This window comes from Gopherus flavomarginatus, chromosome 2, assembly GCF_025201925.1.
Source record: "Gopherus flavomarginatus isolate rGopFla2 chromosome 2, rGopFla2.mat.asm, whole genome shotgun sequence".
Taxonomy (NCBI): Eukaryota; Metazoa; Chordata; order Testudines; family Testudinidae; genus Gopherus; species Gopherus flavomarginatus.
Window position 1 is genome coordinate 192,518,249 of NC_066618.1, and position 20,775 is coordinate 192,539,023.

Consider the following 20,775-nt stretch of genomic DNA (forward strand, 5'->3'; position numbering starts at 1 on the left):
ATATAAACAGACTGAATACTATGGATTTGGGGGGAAAGGGAGTAGTTAAGCATGTTGATGTTTGTGTATACAAAGGGTGGTGGTACAGGGGACGGGGAGAGTGTGGGAGCCCTGGTCTGGGGCAGGGATGAGTCACATGGAGGGTCACATGGCGAGGTCACATGCCCCCCCCTTTGTGTCCCTCCCATGAGTGCAGTACCAGCAAGAAATGATTTCTACTTGCACCATTGGTCAGAAGGTCAGGAGATCAATCAGGGGAAGCAGGAGCAGATATAGCTAGCAGGAAGCACAGGGAGGGGGCACAGTCTGGACCAAGATGAAACCCAGTTGTTCAGATGGCTTCCTGTTCCTGACAGTAGCTTACATAGGGCCAGCAGGTCCATCATCCACTCTGGGACTCCACCACTTGGACCTCAGGAGCGGAGCATCACACTGGGGCTGGGCTTCATGGGCTTCAGGTAAGCTATTGCCAGCAGGCTGCCAGGTGGAGGGTTGGAGCATGGCTGTTCCCATGAACCTTGCAGGCCCTGGTCTGAGACCGGTGGGTCATGACAAAAGGGATTGGTATGAAGAAGCAGTCATTCTCCTCTCCCTCCCCACATTGCTGATCAGATATGGGAAAAGCATGCTGCACCATAGGAGGTGTATAGATGGCGTGCTGTGGTAGTCAGCACACTTCCTGGGGACATGGGCAATATTGAATTCCCTCTGCACTGCTATACTTACAGTGGGAAGGGCAGTGTAATTTTTCTAGGCCATTCTATGTTCATATTTTCTTACCCAACTATCTCTGTGTTACTATTTTATGGCAATTTTGTCTTCTTGATTTTAGATGAAGATATTTGACAAAAATAAAGATGGACGATTGGATCTGAATGACCTGGCAAGGTAGATTTTAATGGTACTGTTATGGTCTAGCAGCTTCTGGCAGCAGACCTAGGCAAGCTGATGGTTTATACTGCAGAGGTCTGAGTTTGAATTCTTCCTATGTTTCAAGTGAAATCAAGCTGTCTAGGTGTTTCTACAGCATGGTCCCCGTTACCACAGCATCCACGTGCTTGCTGCATTAGAGTTCTAGGAAATGCCAGGATTTGCCTTTCCCTCACTAACATGCCCTAGAATACTTTGTACTGGCTGAAGAGATGCTTCAAAGGAGGTAACATGGCAGCCAATGGAAAGTATTAGAAGGTTCTGGACTGTGTGTATAGAGGTGCAGTCAAGGCATTACTGAATATATAGAGAGAGGTGCCTTGACCTCGCTTCTACCCATATAGATATATATAAAGTGGTCCCCTTGTAACATGCATACTTAAAGCTGTCTCTTAATGAGGAGAAAATATATTCAGCTATGCCTTGACTATACTTCTATACACACAGTCCAGAATCTTTTAATATTTTCCCTCAGCTGCCATGTTACCTGCTTTGAAGCACCTTCTCAGCCACTACAAAGTGCGTGTGTGTGTGTATTCAGTTGTGCCTTGACCTCACCTTTGTCCATGCACCCCAGAATCCTTTCATACTTGCCATTAACATTTAGCTGAGAATAATAACCCAGAATCCTTTAATTCTTTACTTTCTAAGACACACATTGAGAGAGAGAGAGAGAATGAATGAAAAATACCACAGGAAGGCCATTATTCCAGCTTCCTCTTAGATAATGACTCTGTAAGTGATCTGCTTATAACACATATGCTAGCTGACTCTTAGTAAAATGAATTTAGTAGATTCCCTCCCGCTCAGAGTGAACATTTGTCATTTGTCACATCACAAAACCTCAGTGAGGGCACAATTTGATGTGACTGGCATTCTGTGCTCAGGAGAGACCCAGAGCTGGAACAGTTGCTCGAAAGAAGGGCTTTTAATAGTGCTTTAAGGGGACATTTGTACATTTTCAGTGCTCAAGACAGAATTATTTTGTCCTTTTTTCACAACCAGGGAATTCATCCATGAGAAGATCTCTCTCTTTCTCTCTTTCATATACATATTCCCCTGATTCCACTTGAAAGAGAGAGAGAGAATTTCCTTTAATTCAGCACAGCAATCCAATTACAGAGGAGTAACTGGACAATAGCTCTTGCTTTTAAGGCTAACTGCCTCCACTGGTCCTAGCAATGGAAATGTTCTGTAAGCATTGGCACCAACTTCTCCTGGGACCCGTGGGTGCTCGACCCCCACCGGCCCCTCCGATTCCACCCCTGACTCACCCCCTCCCTTCTTTGCCCTGCCCCCCTTCCAACCCCTTCCTCAAAGTCCCCGCCCCAACTCCACCCCCTCCCTGCCCCCATTGGACTCCTTCCCCAAATCCCACCCCCGGCCCCATCTCTTCCCCACTTCCTCCCCTGAGCGTGCCACATTCCTGCTCCTCCTTCCTCCCTCCCACGCGGTGAAACAGATGTTTTGTGGCAGCAAGCACTGGGAGCTAGGGGGAGAAGTGGGGACGCAGCACGCTCAGGGGAGGAGGCAGAGGTGGAGGTGAGCTGGCAGGGTGGGGCAGGGAGTTTGGTTGTCGCTGGGTGCAGAGAACCCACCAATTTTTCCCCCCAGAGCACCGAAGGAGTCAGTGCCTATGTCTGTAAAAGTCATTAACATAAAGGAGTCCATTTTCAGAACAGTGAGCCAAGGGATTTGTACTACAGCTCCTCACAAATGGAGAGGGATTTATGGCCACATCACCCATAGATCTCTCAGAAAGTACCTCCTTCTTTAGACCGCTATAACCTTCAATCTTCTTGCGTTCTGGACAAGTAGAACTAATACGATAACCAAAAAGATCATAATTTAGATCTCTCCTTTTAGGATTTTGGCACTCCAGGAAAATTTCCTCCTTCAATTTAAAATGGATGTAAGTAGCACTATTTTCTAATGCATTCGTTCTACTTTTTTCAGCTGAGATAACTCAGCTCTAACCTCAACCCATTATCATTTTTTCCCCTGCATTCAGGCTTGTAGTACAGAAGAAAGGAAGAATGATTTTGAGAAAATCTTTGCACACTACGATGTTGTGAGTTCTGTGGGGTATTTTATTATATTGCAGTTTAAGTGGCACATCTGGACTTGGACTCGCATTCATTCCTATGCAGTGTAGCATTGGATGATGCTGTATTGTTAGGGGTCTCTTTCCTCAGGGGAAGTAGTGTTTATAGAATCACAGAAGCAGGGTTGGCCTTAGTTCTGTGTCCTTCAAGCAGTTTTGCACCACATGCTTGCCTCATCCCATCAGCCAGAATGCCACCTTCAAAACCCCATTCATAGCTCTTTTGATTGCAGCACCCATGGGGCACAGCAGAGACTGAATTCCCTAATTGTCCTATATCACTTGGAAAGAAGCACTTCAGTGCCATTTCCTGCCTGCACAGGACTTGTAGGGTAGTTACCAAAGAGCCTCACAAAAAGATGAGGGAAGATGTCATCACAGTTTATGGGGAGAGGAGAAATCACAGGTGATGGTTTGGAGGATAGAATTTTACGGATACATCGAGTTTAGGGGGACCTGATCAGTAGAAAATATTACTATATTTCTGACTTGGTGAAATGCCTTTAATGTTTCCTCTGTCTTTCAGAGTAAAACAGGAGAACTGGAAGGTCCAGAAGTGGATGGGTTTGTCAAAGATATGATGGAGCTTGTCAAGGTGGCTTCAGGATTCTTTGCATTTATTGTTTCCCATATTTTTCATAGGAATGATATGTTCCTGATTTGCACAAACCTTTGAAAATCTGAAATCAAATTTAGTCATAAGAAGAAATTAATTTCATGGTCTCTGCATGAATACTGTTGGACATTTGTCCATGTCACACTAACACTGTCAGACACACAGTCTGGTATAATTCAAAATGACCAGCAGTTTCTTCTTAATAGAGGCCCAAGATAGTTCTAAATTAGACAGACAATGCAGTTCAACAAACACTAGTTGAAGGTTCAATCTCTGACTGTACACATACACACTTTTTTCTTTGGTCAAGTTCATGTAAGATTCAATGATTGAAGGGCACTGATTTAGCTGTCAGGGGTAAAGGGGAAAGAGGGGAATCTTGTATGGAGAGTACTTGGGTCTGTCTTTTCTTATCTGTTCCATTATGAGTGCAAAGGAGCCCAATCCTATGAGGTGCTGAATGCTCAGGTCCCAGTGAAGTCGTAAGTAGAGTGAGTGAATAATTGATTTTTTAATTTGGTGAACAAAGCAAAAAATCTGGGGGATAAAAGTGGTTAGTTTCAAACTGAATTTTTTCAGTTTTTCTTGCAGAAACAATAAAACAAAAAAATTTTGTTTGGGTCACACAGAATGTTCCAAATGTTGATTTCAAATCAACATTTGCTCCAGGTAAGACTGAGCTGATGGTATTAGACAGGTGGAACAACCAGAGGAAATGGCAGAGATTACATCATTTCCTTTAATTACAAGGTTTTACCAACCTTTTATTACGGCAGTGGGTTTGTTAATCAAGTCTTCAGGTGTTATTGGATGTGCAGATAGCAACTCTGGCCAAGACCTTGTCTACACTAACAGGGGTTTGCTGATATAGCTGTCCTGGCAAACTGTCATAGTTATACCAGCTAAAGAGAGCACTTTTTTCTGGTGTAACTGCATCTACACTAGGGCTTTTGCAGACATGTCTATGTTAGTTAGGGGAGTGATTTTTTTTCACTATCCTAACCAACGTAGCTATACCAGAAAAACTTAAGTGTAGTACAGATTCAGAGTTCTTTTTTCCATTTGTGCTTGGCAGGAAAGTTATAATCTTTTCTTTGGATGAGGCCCTGGCCATAATTGTCCATGTCTTTGCTATCTCCATATTGAATTAGTACATATGTGTTCTGCATAGAGCTACTCCTGAAAATCATCTGGACTCTTCAGCAATGCCCTGCCTGTTTACTGGTGCTTCTCACAGGCAGGAGATTATAACTGCACTGTATTCCATTTAGTTTCCAGGCGCAATCTGATCTTTTGCTTTTGACCAACATAGTTTCAACCTTGGCTACCTTAGAGTATGTCTACACTGAAAAAAAAACAACAACTCACAGCAGTGAGTTCCAGAGCCCAGGTCAGCTGACTCAGGTTCATGCTATGGGGCTAAAAATAGCAATGTAGATGTTTGGGCTCAGGCTGGAGCCCAGGCTCTGAGACTTGACAAGGCAGGAGGGTTTTGGAGCCCAGGCTCCAGCCCAAGCCCGAACGTCTACACTGCTATTTTTAGCCTTGTAGCACGAGTCCCACAAGCCCAAGTCAGTTGACCTGGACTCTGAGACTCGTTGTGTAGACAGACCCTTAGAGGCTTCCCATGTGAAACTGCATTTGAGATATGCTGCGGCTAAGAGCTACCCCAGTTTAGAATCATCATCAGAGTTTGAACCTTCAGCACTGCAGCACAGACTGCTCCTACTTGAGCTGCAGGGCTAACTGGATTAGCTGGCAGCAAGGGAAGGTTGTTTGAGAGTGATTGGGGGGAAGTCCAGCCTGGCCCGGTGCTCTCTGTGTTTTCCACCCCTGGAGTTTGGAGAATTCCTGTCCTATATGTCGCCCCCAGAGGTGTGAATGGCTTTCGGTGCCACATGCTGGGTTTTGATGGATGGTTGAAGGAAGCCCTGTCTGTCTGTCTGTCTCTCTCCCCTCCCAGGAGTTGGGGGAGCTCCTGTCCTATGTGGTAAACCCAAGGGAAAGGATGTAAATGAACCACTGGGGCCATGCTCTGGATCAAGGAATTAATAGGAGAGCACTTTGCTGGTGTTCCCATTGCAGCGTGTGCTAATACTACTGCTTTGGCAGCTGAATGAGTCCAGCCTGGGAATGTGCAATGACTTTGACATTCCTCAGGAAAGTTTTGGTAGCATGCCAGAGAGAGAAAGGAATTGGCAGTTTTTAACACTTTATATCTCAGCGAATTCTGAATGGAGTGTCTTGGGACAAAGAAAAGGTACTTGTGTAGCTCAAGAGGATTTCCTCTGCCAAATATCAAAGGTTTTCTGCAAACAGTGGAAGTGGGGAAGCTTCTCAAAGAAAAGGTCCCAGGCATTCTTTATAATGGAAAGTGCTAGGCAGCCTAAATATAGGAGGGTTGTTACCAGCTCCTCCTATAATAAAGTGTAATTAATCAGGGGCATATCTTATATCAGTTAAGAATAAGAACTAGTCTTTATATTGACTGTGCGTATCCGAAGACTAACAATATGGATTGGATATGATGGCATCAGCCTTTCAATATCTGAAAGCCTGATGAACATCAGTTCTTGTTTTTCCATAACCTGCACTCCATCCACTCTCAGTCTTTTCCTTCCCACCATTTACACACAGTTAACTGTAGGCTGCCTTTAACCTTGTGTACATGTAGCCAATAATAACAAAAATGGCAGATAAGATCTATCCATGGAAATAGAAAAAATGTACTTTTGTAGACTGGTCTCAGATGAGCAGGTACATTTTCAATAACATGCTTTTCATATTTGCCATGGTGCCTGAAAAGGTTGTGAAGACCTTAGTTACCAGGACAATGACTGAAACAAAGAAAAGAAGACACTTGGTCATCTGACGTAGGAACATTCTTCCCTCAAGGGATTTCTTCATCATCATCTTCCTTTTTGTAACCATGGCTGAAGCTGATATTTTTGACACCGCAAATTCTGTTCTCATTATGAGAATGTGAGAACAAAGGAAAGATGTTAATGCAAAGAAATGATACAGCACTATTGCAATACAATGGAAATGTAGCCATTAAAATAAGTCTTCTATAGTGTGTTAGCCAGCCCATGGTATTTCAGGGTTGTTTAAAGCAATAGAATTAGTCTGGCACATAGTACTAACTTAGAGAATATTTATCTATCAATCACACACATTCCACAAGGCACAATGTGTGTGTGAGAAAACAGGGTTAAAGTACAGGACTGGGAGTCAGGAAAGCTGGGTTCTGTGCACAGCTCTGCAGCAGGTTTTGCTATGTGATCCTCGATCATTTAACATCCCTGTGGTGGGAGAAACACCACAGCGGCCCAAGACTGTAGTGTTTCATTTCAGAAAGGGGAGCTGCACAAAAATGAGGAGGTTAGTTAAACAGAAATTAAAAGGTACAGCACCAAAAGTAAAACCCCTGCAAGCTGCATGGAAACTTTTTAAAGACACCAGAATAGAGGCTCAACTTAAATGTATACCCCACATTAAAAAAACATAGTAAGAGAACCAGAAAAGAGATACCATGGCTAAACAACAAAGTAAAAGAAGCAGTGAGAGGCAAAAAGGCATCCTTTAAAAAATGGAACTTAAATACTAGTGAGGAAAATAGAAAGGAGCATAAACTCTGGCAAATGAAGTGTAAAAATATAGTTAGGAAGGCCAAAAAAGAATTTGAAGGACAGCTAGCCAAAGACTCAAAAAGTAATAGCAAAAAAAGTTTAAGTACAGGGGCAGGGGATTGGGGTGCAGGAAGAGGTGCGGGGTCTGGGAAGGAGTTTGGGTGCAGGAGGGGGATTCTGATCTGGGGCAGGGGGTTGAGGTGCGGGAGAGAGTGCGAGTTGCAGGCTCCAGCCGGGAGGCACTTACCGCAGGCGGCTCCCGGCTGGTGGCGCAGCAGGGCCCAGGCTGCCTGCCTGTGTGCCATAGCCCCAAGCTGCTCCTGGTAGCACTGGCTGCTAGCACGTCTCTGTGGCCCCTGGTGGGAGGACAGCATGTCTCCATGCACTGCCCGCACCCACAAGCACCGCCCCTGTAGCTCCCAGCCAATGGGAGCTGCAGTGACAGTGCTGGGGGCAGGGGCAGTGCGTGGAGTTGCCTCCCCTGCCCACCAGGGGCTGCAGAGACATCCTAGCAGCTGGCTGCTTCCAGGAGTGGCATGCAGGCAGCCCGCCTGAGCCCCGCTGTGCCACAGGACTTTTAGTGGCCCAGTGTTGGAGATCATTGCCTGTGATTTATTTTTGCAGGGCCCCCCTTGAACTGGGGCCCTGGGCTGCAGCCCCTAAAGTCCCTGCCTTAATCTTGCCCTGGGACTAATAACTGTAGTCTGTAACCTATTATTTAAATCAGCTTCTGTACCAAATTACTGGAGGATAGCTAAAGTGATGCCAATTTTTAAAAAGGGCTCCAGAGGTCACCCTGGCAATTACAGGTCGGTAAACCTGACTTCAGTACCGGGCTATTGGTTGAAACTATAGTAAAGAACAAAATTGTCAGACGCATAGATTAACATAATTTGTTGGGGAATAGTAAACATGGTTTTTGTAAAGGGAAATTATGCCTCACCAATCTACTAGAATTCTTTGAGGGGGTCAACAAGTATGTAGACAAGGGGGATCCAGTGGATAGAGTGTAGTTAGATTTTCAGAAAGCCTTTGACAAGGTCCCTCACCAAAGGCTCTTAAGCAAAGTAAGCTGTCATGGGATAAGAGGGAAGGTTCTCTCATGGATCGGTAACTGATTAAAAGATAGAAAACAAAGAGTAGGAATAAATGGTCAGTTTTCAGAATGGAGAGAGGTAAATAGTGGTGTCCCACAGGGGTCTGTACTGGGCCCAGTCCTATTCAATATATTCATAAATGATCTGGAAAAAAGGTTAAACAGTGAGGTGGCAAAATTTGCAGATGATACAAAACTACTCAAGATAGTTAAGTCCCAGGTAGACTGTGAAGAGCTACAAAAGGATGTCTCAAAACTGGGTGACTGGGCAACAAAGTGGAAAATGAAACTTAATGTTGATAAATGCAAAGTAATGTACATTGGAAAACATAATCCTAACTATACATATACAATGGTGGGGTCTAAATTAGCTCTTACCACTCAAGAAAGAGATCTTGGAGTCATTGTGGATAGTTCTCTGAGATCATCCACTCCATGTGCAGCGGCAGTCAAAAAAGCAAACAGAATGTTGGAGTCATCAAGAAAGGGATAGATAATAAGAGAGAAAATATCATATTGCCTCTATATAAATCTATGGTACGCCCACACCTTGAATACTGCGTGCAGATGTGGTCGCCCCACCTCAAAACAAATATATTGGAATTGGAAAAAGTTCAGAAAAGGACAACAAAAATGATTAGGAGTATAGAATGGCTTCCGTATGAGGAGAGAGAAATAAGACTGGGACTTTTCAGCTTGGAAAAGAGGTGACTAAGGGGGGATATGATAGAGGTCTATAAAATCATGAGTGGTACAGAGAAAGTAAATAAGGAAGTGTTATTTACTCCTTCTCATAACACAAGAACTAGTGGTCACCAAATGAAATTAATAGGCAGCAGGTTTAAAACAAATAAAGGAAGTATTTCTTCACATAACGTACAGTCAACCTATGGAACTCCTTGCCAGAGGATTTTGTGAAGGCCAAGACTATAACAACATTCAAAAAGAACTAGATAAATTCATGGAGGATAGGTCCATCAATGGCTATTAGCCAGGATGGGCAGGGATGGTGTCCCTCAGCTCTTGTTTGCCAGAAGCTGGGAATGGGCAACAGGAAATGGATCACTTGATGATTACCAGTTCCGTTCATTCCCTCTGGGGCACCTGCCATTGGCCACTGTCAGAAGACAGGACACTGGGCTAGATGGACCTTTGGTCTGACCAGTATGGCCGTTCTTACATTTTTATCAGTTACTTATGCTCTGGGCCAAATACAGAAATTATGTTAGATTTCCTTATTTAGACTTCCTTAAATCTAATTAAGCCCACTGCACCTATGTAGAGCCACAAGACTTTCCAATCATCCTTCTCTCCATTTCATTTGTATCTCCCCCCTCAATGTGTTTCATATGCTTCAGTCATTCTGCAATTCCCATTGGCACATGTTGTTAGAAAAATGACTGAGAGATTTTCTCTCCCAACAATGATTCTTTCTTTTGTCTCCAGCCCAGCATTACTGGTGTGGACCTGGATAAGTTCCGTCAGATTCTGCTCCATCACTGTGATGTGAACAAGGATGGAAAAATTCAAAAATCTGAATTAGCCTTGTGTCTTGGGCTTAAAATGAACCCATAGATTTGAATGCTCTTCACCTATTGTTTGCAATGTTTTCTTTGTAAGAACTTGCTGCTGCCAGTAGAACTCTTTCAGTGCTGTGTTACCAATCTGTGTGATAGTGCTGAACGGGGAAGACATAGGCACCTCACTGCTGTAATAAAAGTTCATTTGCACCAGGATGCCACAGAGTGGAAAATGCATGAAGGGCCTTTCAATTCAATAACTAGATTCACGTTGTTCAGTAGAAGAAATTACGTGTGGGGCCTCTGTATTTTTTATAAATAATGTCCACATCCACAGACATACCAGTTTATCAAAAATGGGGGATGTCATTCCATTACTTCCTTCATAAAATACTGCCACAATCAATTTTTTGGAGTAGGATGAGTTTTTCCTTAAAATGTAAGATTAGTGCTCTCATACTGTAGCTGCTTTCATTGCTTGATTTTTATGATGACTGCCTTCTATGTGAAGTCACTATATTTCTAAACGTGATCATTGTGCTTGTGTGTACAGCATTATAATAGTGGATGGCTTGAAGCTTATTTGTGCAAGAATAAAAACAGCAATTAAGGAAATATAAGAAGATTGGTGCCTATGCATTACTTATGGACAGCCATACATCACAATTCAATAATCATACTATACTATGTATATTCTATCTGTCATCTCGCTGTATTTATTGAGAGCACATTAAGTGTTAAGATTCACATTGTTCAGTAGAAGAAATTACCAGTGGGGCCTGTGCATTTTTTATAAACAATGTCCATATCCAGACACCTACCAATTGATCAAAAATGGGGAACACCATTCCATTACTGCCTTCATCAAATACTGCCATAATCTGCGCTCTAGAGTCGAGTGAGCCCTAGTGGGTTTGTCAAGCCTTGGCTTTACATATGCTAGGCTACAGAGTACAGTGGAAACTTCTCACAGAGAAATCACTTAATGTGATGGAAACTTCTCACAGAGAAATCACTGTGGGCCAAATCCTTCTTTTGACACAAATCTAAGTAAAATAGATTTGTGCAGGGTTCCCCATTAGGGAGATGAAGGCTCAGAGTCCGCAAAGCACTTGCTCTACTTTAACTTTTTTTTTTTTTTAAATCAGTGGGTCTTAGCCACATGTTTACATCCTTTGCAGAACTAGGAACTAAATCCCTCCCTCCCTCCATGGCCTTCTTGACACTGTTGAAGCCTCAGTACCGTAGCATCTGCTGCAATCTGTGATTTTCCATTTCAGGGCAACCAACCAGTGGATACATGTAGTCAGTGATCCTCTGGCCACACCCACAATGCACTGTCTACTGTCCCTTTGAATAATCCCCCTCTTTATTTACAAAGAGAAACCAGCTGAGGAGACATGTTCAGTAGAACCTCAGTAGTTCTGTTGCACCGAGGATCTGACATATCCATGGAGGCAAGATTTCCTCTGTAAGTAGAAGTTCACTAGATCTACAATGCACTTTGCACATTGCAAAGCACTGAAATAATCTGATTCTATTTCATTGTATAATATTTACTGAAAATGACCTTTAATAAGTCAACATTAAGTCCTACTGATTTCAGTGGGACTACTCATATGCTTCAGTACTTTGCTGAACAGGGATGTGTTTATTCGTGTCCTTCGGTGTTTTGCTAGATCAGGGCCTTAACTCTCAAAACTGATTGTTGTCATTCTGACAACAACACAGAATTACAACAATAATAACTGAGTTTTCACAGTGTTTCATGGAAGGCAGTAAACAAGCAATCATGCCTTAGGAGTACAGAGATGCACTGTTATCCACATACACTTTCATTCATCTGAGGAACAAGCTGTGCTCATGTTGCATAACAACAGACAGAAAGCTCAATAGCTAAGAAAACTATAAATGTGCTGTACACAGGGCCTTTCCTACCCATGTGCAAAGTACGCAGCTGCATAGGGCACCAGGAAATTTGGGGCACCACATTTCCTGGTGCCCTGCACAGCTGTATACTGCTCCAGCCCCTGCTCCGCCTCTTCCCCATGGCCCCTGCCCCTGCTCCACCCCAGCCCTGCCCCCTCTCCACCCTTTCTCCAAGCCCCGCCCCTGCTCTGCCCCCCCCCCACTCACCTGAGGACTGCTGCTGGGGTCAGTCCTGCACTCACCACATGGTAAGTGGAGTGACCCAGTCCCAGCCTGCTCCACTCCTCTGGCTCCCAGCCCCGCTGCCAGCGAGTGCTGGGTGGTGGTTTCCCGCCGCCTCCCCCAAGCCTGGGAGCCAGGGGAGCATTGCAGAGTGGGCTAGGGCTGGTTTCCCCCCAGATCCCCCCCCTATGGAGACCTAGGGCCAGCCCAACCCCGCAGAGGCTTGGGGCCCCCCACAGCCCCCTACGGGGGGAGGGGGGCTGCATATGGCACCAAAATGGCTAGGGACAGCCCTGACTGTATATGATATGTAAGTTATCATGGGCTTTAATAATTTTCTACAAAACATAATAAAGGACATAACCAACCACAGTTCCATCATATTTCCAAGGGGATAAGGTTCATCAACCAAAATAATGATCCCTTTCCTTTCCCTCTTCTCCTGCCTCTTTCTGGCTGGCTTTCTATTATCATGTATTATGTTGCTTTCTTAATCTAGTTTTCATTACTTTGCTATCAGAGATAGTTCTGCACCATAATATTGCACTATTTTATATGTTTAAACACCAGCTTTATGATGCTGTTGACATGTTTATCTGCTAGAAGGCTAATTCTGATCATATACCAGTTTAACTCCACTGACATTACTCCTGATTTACACTGGTATAAATGGGTTTAAAAAGTTGCTGTTAAAAAAAATTCTGAAACAAGAGGCATTGAATAATCTTACAGTTACAGTGACTTTACAAGACCAGGGCCGGCTCTAGGCACCAGCAAAACAAGCACGTGCTTGGGGAGGCACATTTGCAGAGGGCAGCTTTCGGGCCATTTTTTTAAAAACTCACTTCCTCCCCTCTCGCAACCCTGCAGAAGCTGAGCAAGGGAGCAGCTGAGGATCCAGCATGGGAGCTGAGAACCCATGGGACCCTGGGAGCTGTAGTTCCTTGCCTAGCTCCCTGCCTATAGAGCCAGCCCTGGAGCAGGGAAAGAACTACATTTCCCAGCAATCCCTTGGCAGCTATCAACAGGAAAGGGAGGGGTAGGGAGTGAGGTAGCTGAGCCATGCTGCGAGTTGAAAGGGGTGGCACTGTGAATGAGGAACAAGTGTGCCCAAGGAGTAGATGGCTTTGCCCCAGATATCCCCTTCAGAAGACTTCCCCAGACTGGATTAGGGATAATGGTGTGACCTCACCTTGCAGCCCCCGAAGAAGGAATTGGGTGGACTAAATGGACAGTGTCCCTCTCTATCTGAAGCCTAGCAAGGGAGGTACGTGGATCCCACTATAATTTAAAATGAAAAGTAAGGGAGGGGAGGCTCTGCTAGAGGACTTAGCTTTAGATACAGTACCAGGCACGTAGGAGGATTTCCACTTCTGAGCCATGGAAGCAGAAATTGACTTTTCCTTTCCAGATTTAGCTAATATTCAGAAAGGGAATCTAGCACCTGCCTTCCAGATTTGAACACCTCAAAATTCAGGAGTCCTCAAGCTCAATTTGAGCAGCTGTTACTTAATTTCTCTCAAATCAAATATACTGATCCACTGTAACTTACTGTAGAAAAAGTAGGATAAAATTGAGCAAGAAATGCTTCCCAGTGGTTATTAGGACTGGAATTGCTATTTTCAACAGCCATTGCCTTTTTTTTTAAGTTTTATTTGTTTAAAAGGAAGACAGTGATATTGCATTGGCAAATTCCCCATAGAAACAAAGAGTAGAACAAAAGAATAATAAAGGCACCTTAACTTTTCCTCATTTATGGAGGACAGTCTTATAATATGCATCCAGATATCCTCCAATCAAACAAGCTGAAAATTGTTCCACTTTACTGCAGCTCTGTAACCATATGGGAACCAATCCTGTCTGTGTTCTGTGCAAATCCAAAATTCCTGCTAAATGACCTGCCCTGGGAGTGTGTTACCAGTGACCCAGGGCTGGGACAGCAGGAGAGTGCAGGTTGTGGGAGAGAGCCGAAGGCTGGGGCGGCAGGGAAGTGTGCGTGGGGGAAGGGCACTGGTGGGGGGGAAAATGGGGAGCCTAGTGCTGGGGTGACAGGGGATGCGGTGGGGGAGGAGAGTCAGGGCTGAGGCAGCAGGGGAGTGTGGGGGGGATCCCAGGGCTGGGGTGGGGGGAAGCCAAATTTTTTTTTGCTTGGGGCAGCAAAAAACCTAGAGCTGGCCCTGTACAAGACCAGTTTATAAAGACCTCAACAAGGAACCACAGCTGAAAAAAAGCTAATTTAGTAGCACCTTGAGTCATCTCTAAATGTGAGTAGTTCAGTATCTTTGCAGGCTGTGGTTGGCTATTTATTGACTATGTCCTACTATGTTCTATTATTGCAGTGAAAACCCTCTGATACAAGAGAATGTGAAACGGTGGGATTTTTTTTTTATATAGAGGTCCACCTTGCTGACTACACATTTTCTACTGTAAAATTTCTTTTTCTTCAAATGGCTTTTAGTTACTAAACGGATCTATGGTGCCAGCTATATTTCTCTTCGAATAAAAGTATTTCTTCTCTTACTGATTTTTTTAATAGCATTTTTATGACTTTTTAAAATGTTTTCAGCACATGAAATTGGGGAGAGAAAGGGTGTCTACACTGTAATGTAAGTCCAGGGTTTGAACTCAAGCTCAAATTTAACCCCCTGCTTCTGTCCACACATAAATTGCAGTAACCCAAGGCTTGGACCTAGGGTCTGAGGACCCCACAGGAGGGGGAGGGTCTGGGCTGGATTCCAGCCAGGACCCAGGCTTGAAGCCCTATTTCTTTCTTGTGTTTAGATGCAGTCCCACTGGCTTTTGCTCGAGGAGTTGGCCAAACGTATTCCACAATCCCATGGGCCGATTTTCTGTCTTCTGGCCAGTCAAGTTTTCCCACACTGAACCACAAACAAAGGGCTAGAATAGCCACATTTTGGGAAGGTGCTAGGAAGTCTGGGATATGAGTGGTAGCACTCGGAACCACATAATGCAGTGTAGATATTGGAACCCCAGGTTGGGTCCTAAGGTTCAATTATTCTTAACCTGGTGTTATAAAGAATGTAGCTGCTCAAGCCCTAGGTTAACAAACCCAGGATCTGCTAACTCAAGTTCCTCTAACCTTGGGTTTACAGTGCAGTGTAAACATATCCAAAGAAGGTGCTGCATAAAGGCCTGATCCAAATTGCTTTGAAGTCAATATAATGCTTCCCATTGACTTTCAGTGGGCTTTGGATCAAATCCTAGAAGCGAGGATCGGAAGATTTAGAGACAGTGGGAGTTTTCCATTGAATTCAACTGAGGCCAGGAATTCGCCCTTTAATTCTTTTGGGTAAATGAACAGTCTTGCTCCTGGGTAATAAGGGTTTGAGATGCACATAGGAAATGTGGTTAGAGACTGTGATAGGTTTGGGCTTTTTGATTGCACAAGCACCAAGTAAAATAAAACTGAAACACTACAGACATTTCCTGCTTGTTTGTTGTTTGTTCATTCTGGGCCTTGTGGGGGGTTTCTCGCTAGCTGCACAGACACTGACTCTGCCTCACAGTACAACTGAGAAATACAGACTTTGGTGTTATATCTGGATCCAGCAGAGAAGGAGATAGAAACAGCTGTCTGCTGTGGTAGCTTTTATTGTTCAGGCACCAAAACTGAAACCAACATGAAAGTGAGGCTTGGGAGGGGGCGAATGCTCAAATATTTAAAGGGACAGGACATCACGTTCCTTCAAAAAGTTTTCCAAACACACACACGTTACTGTTTACATGACTAACATGAAACACTATAGAACCTAACTAAAAGCTGTGCATGGACTACTGCAGACTCTTCAGTTGCAAGGGATTACTCTGCCCTGGAATAGCAACTCACTAATTAAACAGTTTATAAATTCAGGTGCACAACTGTTTTTTCATACTCTCTTGGGATAATGTGGTGATGGTGGTGTGGCAGTGACCTGAACAACAGCTTTCTCAGTGATCGTAGTTTGTGCCCAGCAGCCACATGGAAATTCCTTACATTTCCATGATTCTTTGTCTCACAAATTCGTGAGATGAACTTCTCAATTCATGCTTAAGCCCAAAGAATCCTCTTCAGTTTCCATTGCAACTGCTACTTCAACAGCCTTCTTGCATGTCTGTGCTAACTTCTTCTGTGCTAACTGCAGTCCCTAACTTCTTCCAGACCTGGTCCTTGTGTAATCCAGAGGCAAATTGGTCACACGGGGCATCACTTAGTATTTGTCTGAACTGACAATGTTCTGACAACTTCCTTAGCGCAGCAACGAACTGTGCTACTGACTCTCCACTTTCCTGATGCCCAGGGCCGGCGCCAGGGGTTTTGCCACTCCAAGCAGCCAAAAAAAAAAAAAAAAAAAAAAAAAAAAAGCCGCTATCACGATCTGCGGCAATTCAGCGGGAGGTGCTTCGCTCCGAGCGGGAGTGAGAGACCCTTTGCCAAATTGCCTCCGACTACCTGAAAGTGCCACCCCACATGGAAGTTGCCTCCCCAAGCACCTGCTTGATAAGCTGGTGCCTGGAGCCGGCCCTGCTGATGCCACTGATGGAACCGATAGTGTTCTGCTGCCATTGATGGGATAGGAGAAAACTGTTCCTGCATTATTGCTGTAATTACAGCATATGTGGCAGATCCAGTCACAGTTGTAAGACAATAGGTCATGCAGTAGTCCATGTGCCTTTCGACCCATCACTGTCAGCAAGATTGAAACTCATTGTCCATCTGCAGCAACTTGCTCAAAATGTTTGAGGTACACCACCCATGATTTGCAGTTGTCATCAAATTCGCCAATGCTCAGGAGCGGCTCCAGACACCAGCACGCCAAGCTCCAAGACAGTTGTCACAATGGCAGCAGGCAGGTTTCCTTTGGCAGCATGCCTGTGGAGGGTCCGCTGGTCCCACGGCTTCGGCGGACCTCCCGCAGGCTGCCGCCGAATCCGCAGGACCAGGGACCTCCTGCAGGCAAGCGCCGAAGGCAGCCTGCCTGCTGTGCTTGGGGCAGCAAAATACCTAGAGCCAACCCTGCCAATACTGCCCACAAAAATTGCCATTTCTCTTCTCTCCTGTTGGATGTCATGCCTACTGAATATCTTCTCTGGGACAGGGAAATTCTTTTTCTGTAACCACGCTATCTACATCAGTCACCCTCTGTTGGCTGTGTGTTTACATCGCAAACTGCAGAATTCCTCCTTTGACTGTACTTGGACTCCCTCTGCTGCTATAGACCCTCAGTGTAGGCTGAGCTGTTTGTCTCTCTGCCTGGCCATGTGGTCAATCAATATGGTTCCTTCTTGCCCCCACTCTGTCTCTGCACTTGCTAGACAGCAATGGCAGAAAGCTCCTCGTGTTCTGCCATTAATTGCACATTTCCTCCTCTCCACTTTTGTTTGAACAGCTCTGTCAGTAACTGCAGAGTCCTTCTACTTTGTTCTATAGTTGTTTGCCTACTTCCTCTCTCTTGCAGGATGGCTCACATTGCCCCAGCAGCGGTCTGTCACCTTGTGTGTCTGGGTGAACTTTCCTCTTTTTTTTATTAGTATTATTTGCTTATTGCTTCATCTTCTGGCAGAGGCAGCACTGGACACTCGTGGGATAAAAATGTTATATGTGGACCCAGCAGGGAAGGAGCTAGCTGCCACCACAGAGAGCATTGCTAGAAATACAGTCATCTGCTGTGATTGCCTTTATTGTTCAGGCAGCAAAATAGAAACCAACACAGAAGTGAGGCTTTGCACTGGTGATGGGGGCATGCACAGACATTTAAAGGGACAAGATATCACATTTGCAGTTTATTGAAAGCTGTGTTCCAAATGTGTTTGATTGTGTATTGCTTGGTGAGCCTGGAACCAGGCACTTGCTTGTAGGTGGTTAAACTGAATTAAGACAAGCTGGAATAGTGTTCTGGCTCCAGCCCAAAACCCTGATGTCAGTCTTAGCCAAAATGATGTCAAGGCGGGTTGCATAAAGAAAGTCAGTCCAAGACTGTGTGCTGTAGTGACTGCAGCCCCACCACACAAAGGGATGACAAGGGAGGGAATAGTGACCTGCCCTTTCCTTCACTGCCCTAACCTGTGATGAGCACTCTGCTTTTCCCCTTGCCACACAATTGCCAAAATCTTTCTTGGAGACAAGAGCCCTGACCCCTCAGCCAGACACCTGACACTCTCACTCCCTTCTCCCCCCACACCCAATGTCTCCTTCCACGGTCCTGACTTTGGCCTGTCATTGGAGGGAGTTCCTAGGGGGAAGCTCTCTTCCTGCTCCCTGCCTTCCCTGGAAACCCCAAAGTTCTCTGCAGTAGGCATCTCTTTGCAGGCCTTCTGTCCTGCTGCATTTGCTCAGCTGCACCCCTGCTAGTGCGTGAGGGAAGGGAACATTAAGTATTCCTTTGACTGCTGCACCACATGCATCCCCATTGGTCTGTTAGAACACCAATGAGGTTACAACACAAGCAGGGCGAGTGCTCCCCCCGCACCTTCCCTGCCTGTGCCCAAGAAGGGGTGTGCCTGATATAGGCCGGATCCAATCCCTGTACAGCCTGGGGAAGGAGGTAGGGAGAACCACTGTCTGGAAGGAAGTCTGGGAGTAATTTGAGGGAGGAACAGATTGAATTCAGGATGTGGCTGAGAGCAGAAGGTTGAGAGGCCCCAGTGTCATTTTGCTGGAGGGTAGAAGGGACAAAGGATGAGATCAATTGGCTGGGGCCAGGTAGAGATTCCATTTGCTGGTGGGGAGGAGGCAGAGGATGAATTGGTTGACGCGGGGCAGATGATCAGTTGGTTAGTTGTGCTTGGGAGCTAAGAAATGGGAGGCAGCAAAAAAGCAAAAGGGTTGGGAAGCCACTGGAAGAATGACAAAATATGAGGGTGGGAGTGGGGTGGAATCAAGAAAACCACATGTTGTGAAGGTTCTTCACACAAACTTTGCATATGGGAGATCCATATTTTCACTAGGATTCTGTCCCCACCAATGTTCAGATCCATTATAATCAAGACAGAGTGGAATAAAATGCAGCGGTATTGGGACCATATTACAAATCTCACAATAGCAATAGCTAATGAGTTATCTTTCACAAAAGTACACAGAATATGCTCTTCTTTTAACCCCCTGGTGAACAAAGGAATTGGCCTAAATTATATTGTAGCAAGCAGGTCTTTTCATACTTCTTTTTATCATGAAAAGGACACATTTGCCTCCCCGCAGAGACTCCTTTCTAGTCTCACTAAAATGATGAGCACCCGTAGGCATTTCAGTTAGTCACAGTTTCAGCTGCAGTTCTTTTGGCAATTCTCTCCCCTCCCCCGAGAACTACAGCTACAGATGGAGGCAGCATGTCAACTTCGCTCCATGAGGTGATTTCGCCATTTGCTATCACTCAAATGCGGAGTATTTTTACATGGAATTTAGATTCCCTTCCATGTTAGCATATGCGGGACTATTTAAAGTCATATTTGAATGACTATATATGAAAAAAACCTTCAAATTATCAAATCCTAAATACAAAAACTTAAGACCATATGTATTATGATGCTTTAACTACAGTAAATATGTTGAAATATACCAGTAGGATCTTGCCATGTTGGATAATTCAGTGCATCCTATGTCTGCAAGTGAGCAAAAATACTTGTTCACATTATTTCATGGAGATTAATATTTTTCCCTTTGCTATTTCACCAGAAAACTGGAACTCCTGATGATGTTGTTTTTAATGTGCACTTTTACTAAAGTGAAATGGATACATTGTATATAATGAGACTTAATATCTAAATTTCCAAGGTAATTTCGGTTGTGCATAAATCCTGAACTACTAAATGTTTTAGTCTCCTCAGGCTTGCTCTAAAGCGCTCTCTCACTATACTTGTAGCAATCTATATGCACATTTTCCCCAGATATGACTTGATAAGTGTTTTGTAACTGGCAAACCACTGGATGAGTAAATCAATGTATGAACTATCTTAATACAAATCTGCTGCCTTGCTTTCCTTTCCACTAAGAATTATTTGGAGAGCAAATTCAGGGCTCCTGCATTGCTTTGTGCTCATCTCAACTTTTCTCATTTTCAGTCTTTAGTATCTTTTTCTGGATGATTTGCCCTGATCACTGTGTTAGGAGACGCTGTGTCTGACAACTTCATTTGCCTGTATGAAACTGATACCAGTGCAACATGTACATTTGTGGGCTTTTAACTCAAATTCATCCCTCATGTAACTCCATTGGCTTCACTGGAAATGATGTTATAAAGACACAATCTTTCCTCTTCCAGCATTTTATACCTTAACAAGCCCCCTTTTTATTCTGTGCCATCACCATGGAGATCTGTCACAGGAGAAGCATAATTTAACGCATGAGCCCAACCTATTACAAATTGTTCTGGTGCCATCTTGTCCCTTGATCATTACCTATACAACATTTTCCAGGATAATGACCCCCACTGAGCTCTGCTCATCTCATTTCCAGTTTTGGACACATTTTGATAGCCTCTCTTTGCTGCATGAAGCTTTAACCAGATGAGCTGTTTATAGTGGCATAACGTTTTGGTTTTGTCAGCACTTTATTTTCAAATTTTTAACCAAAGAATTCTCACCCTTTGTTTTTATAATATTGCTTTAAACAACATGGGCAAAGCCAGCAGTGTCTCTTTCGGAAAGTGCTTTTCACCTTTTTGGTTACTGAAAGCAATCAATTGAGTAGAAGCCTCAAAAAGAACTAGGAACATAAAAACCTAACAAAATATTTT

At 44.3% G+C, this 20,775-nt stretch overlaps 1 protein-coding gene across 2 annotated transcripts in view; it reads left to right on the forward strand.

Annotated features, from left to right (window-relative positions):
* The window catches only part of SCGN (secretagogin, EF-hand calcium binding protein), a 49,477-nt gene extending 38,969 nt beyond the window's left edge, over positions 1-10,508 (forward strand). For both annotated transcript variants that reach the window (XM_050941864.1, XM_050941863.1), the window contains 5 exons: positions 833-888; positions 2,797-2,842; positions 2,942-3,001; positions 3,561-3,629; positions 9,822-10,508. In XM_050941864.1, coding sequence (XP_050797821.1) covers positions 833-888; positions 2,797-2,842; positions 2,942-3,001; positions 3,561-3,629; positions 9,822-9,950 — 360 coding nt within the window. In that variant the 3' untranslated portion in view covers positions 9,951-10,508. The remainder of the gene's footprint in view (positions 1-832; positions 889-2,796; positions 2,843-2,941; positions 3,002-3,560; positions 3,630-9,821) is intronic.
* The last annotated feature ends 10,267 nt before the right edge of the window (positions 10,509-20,775 follow it).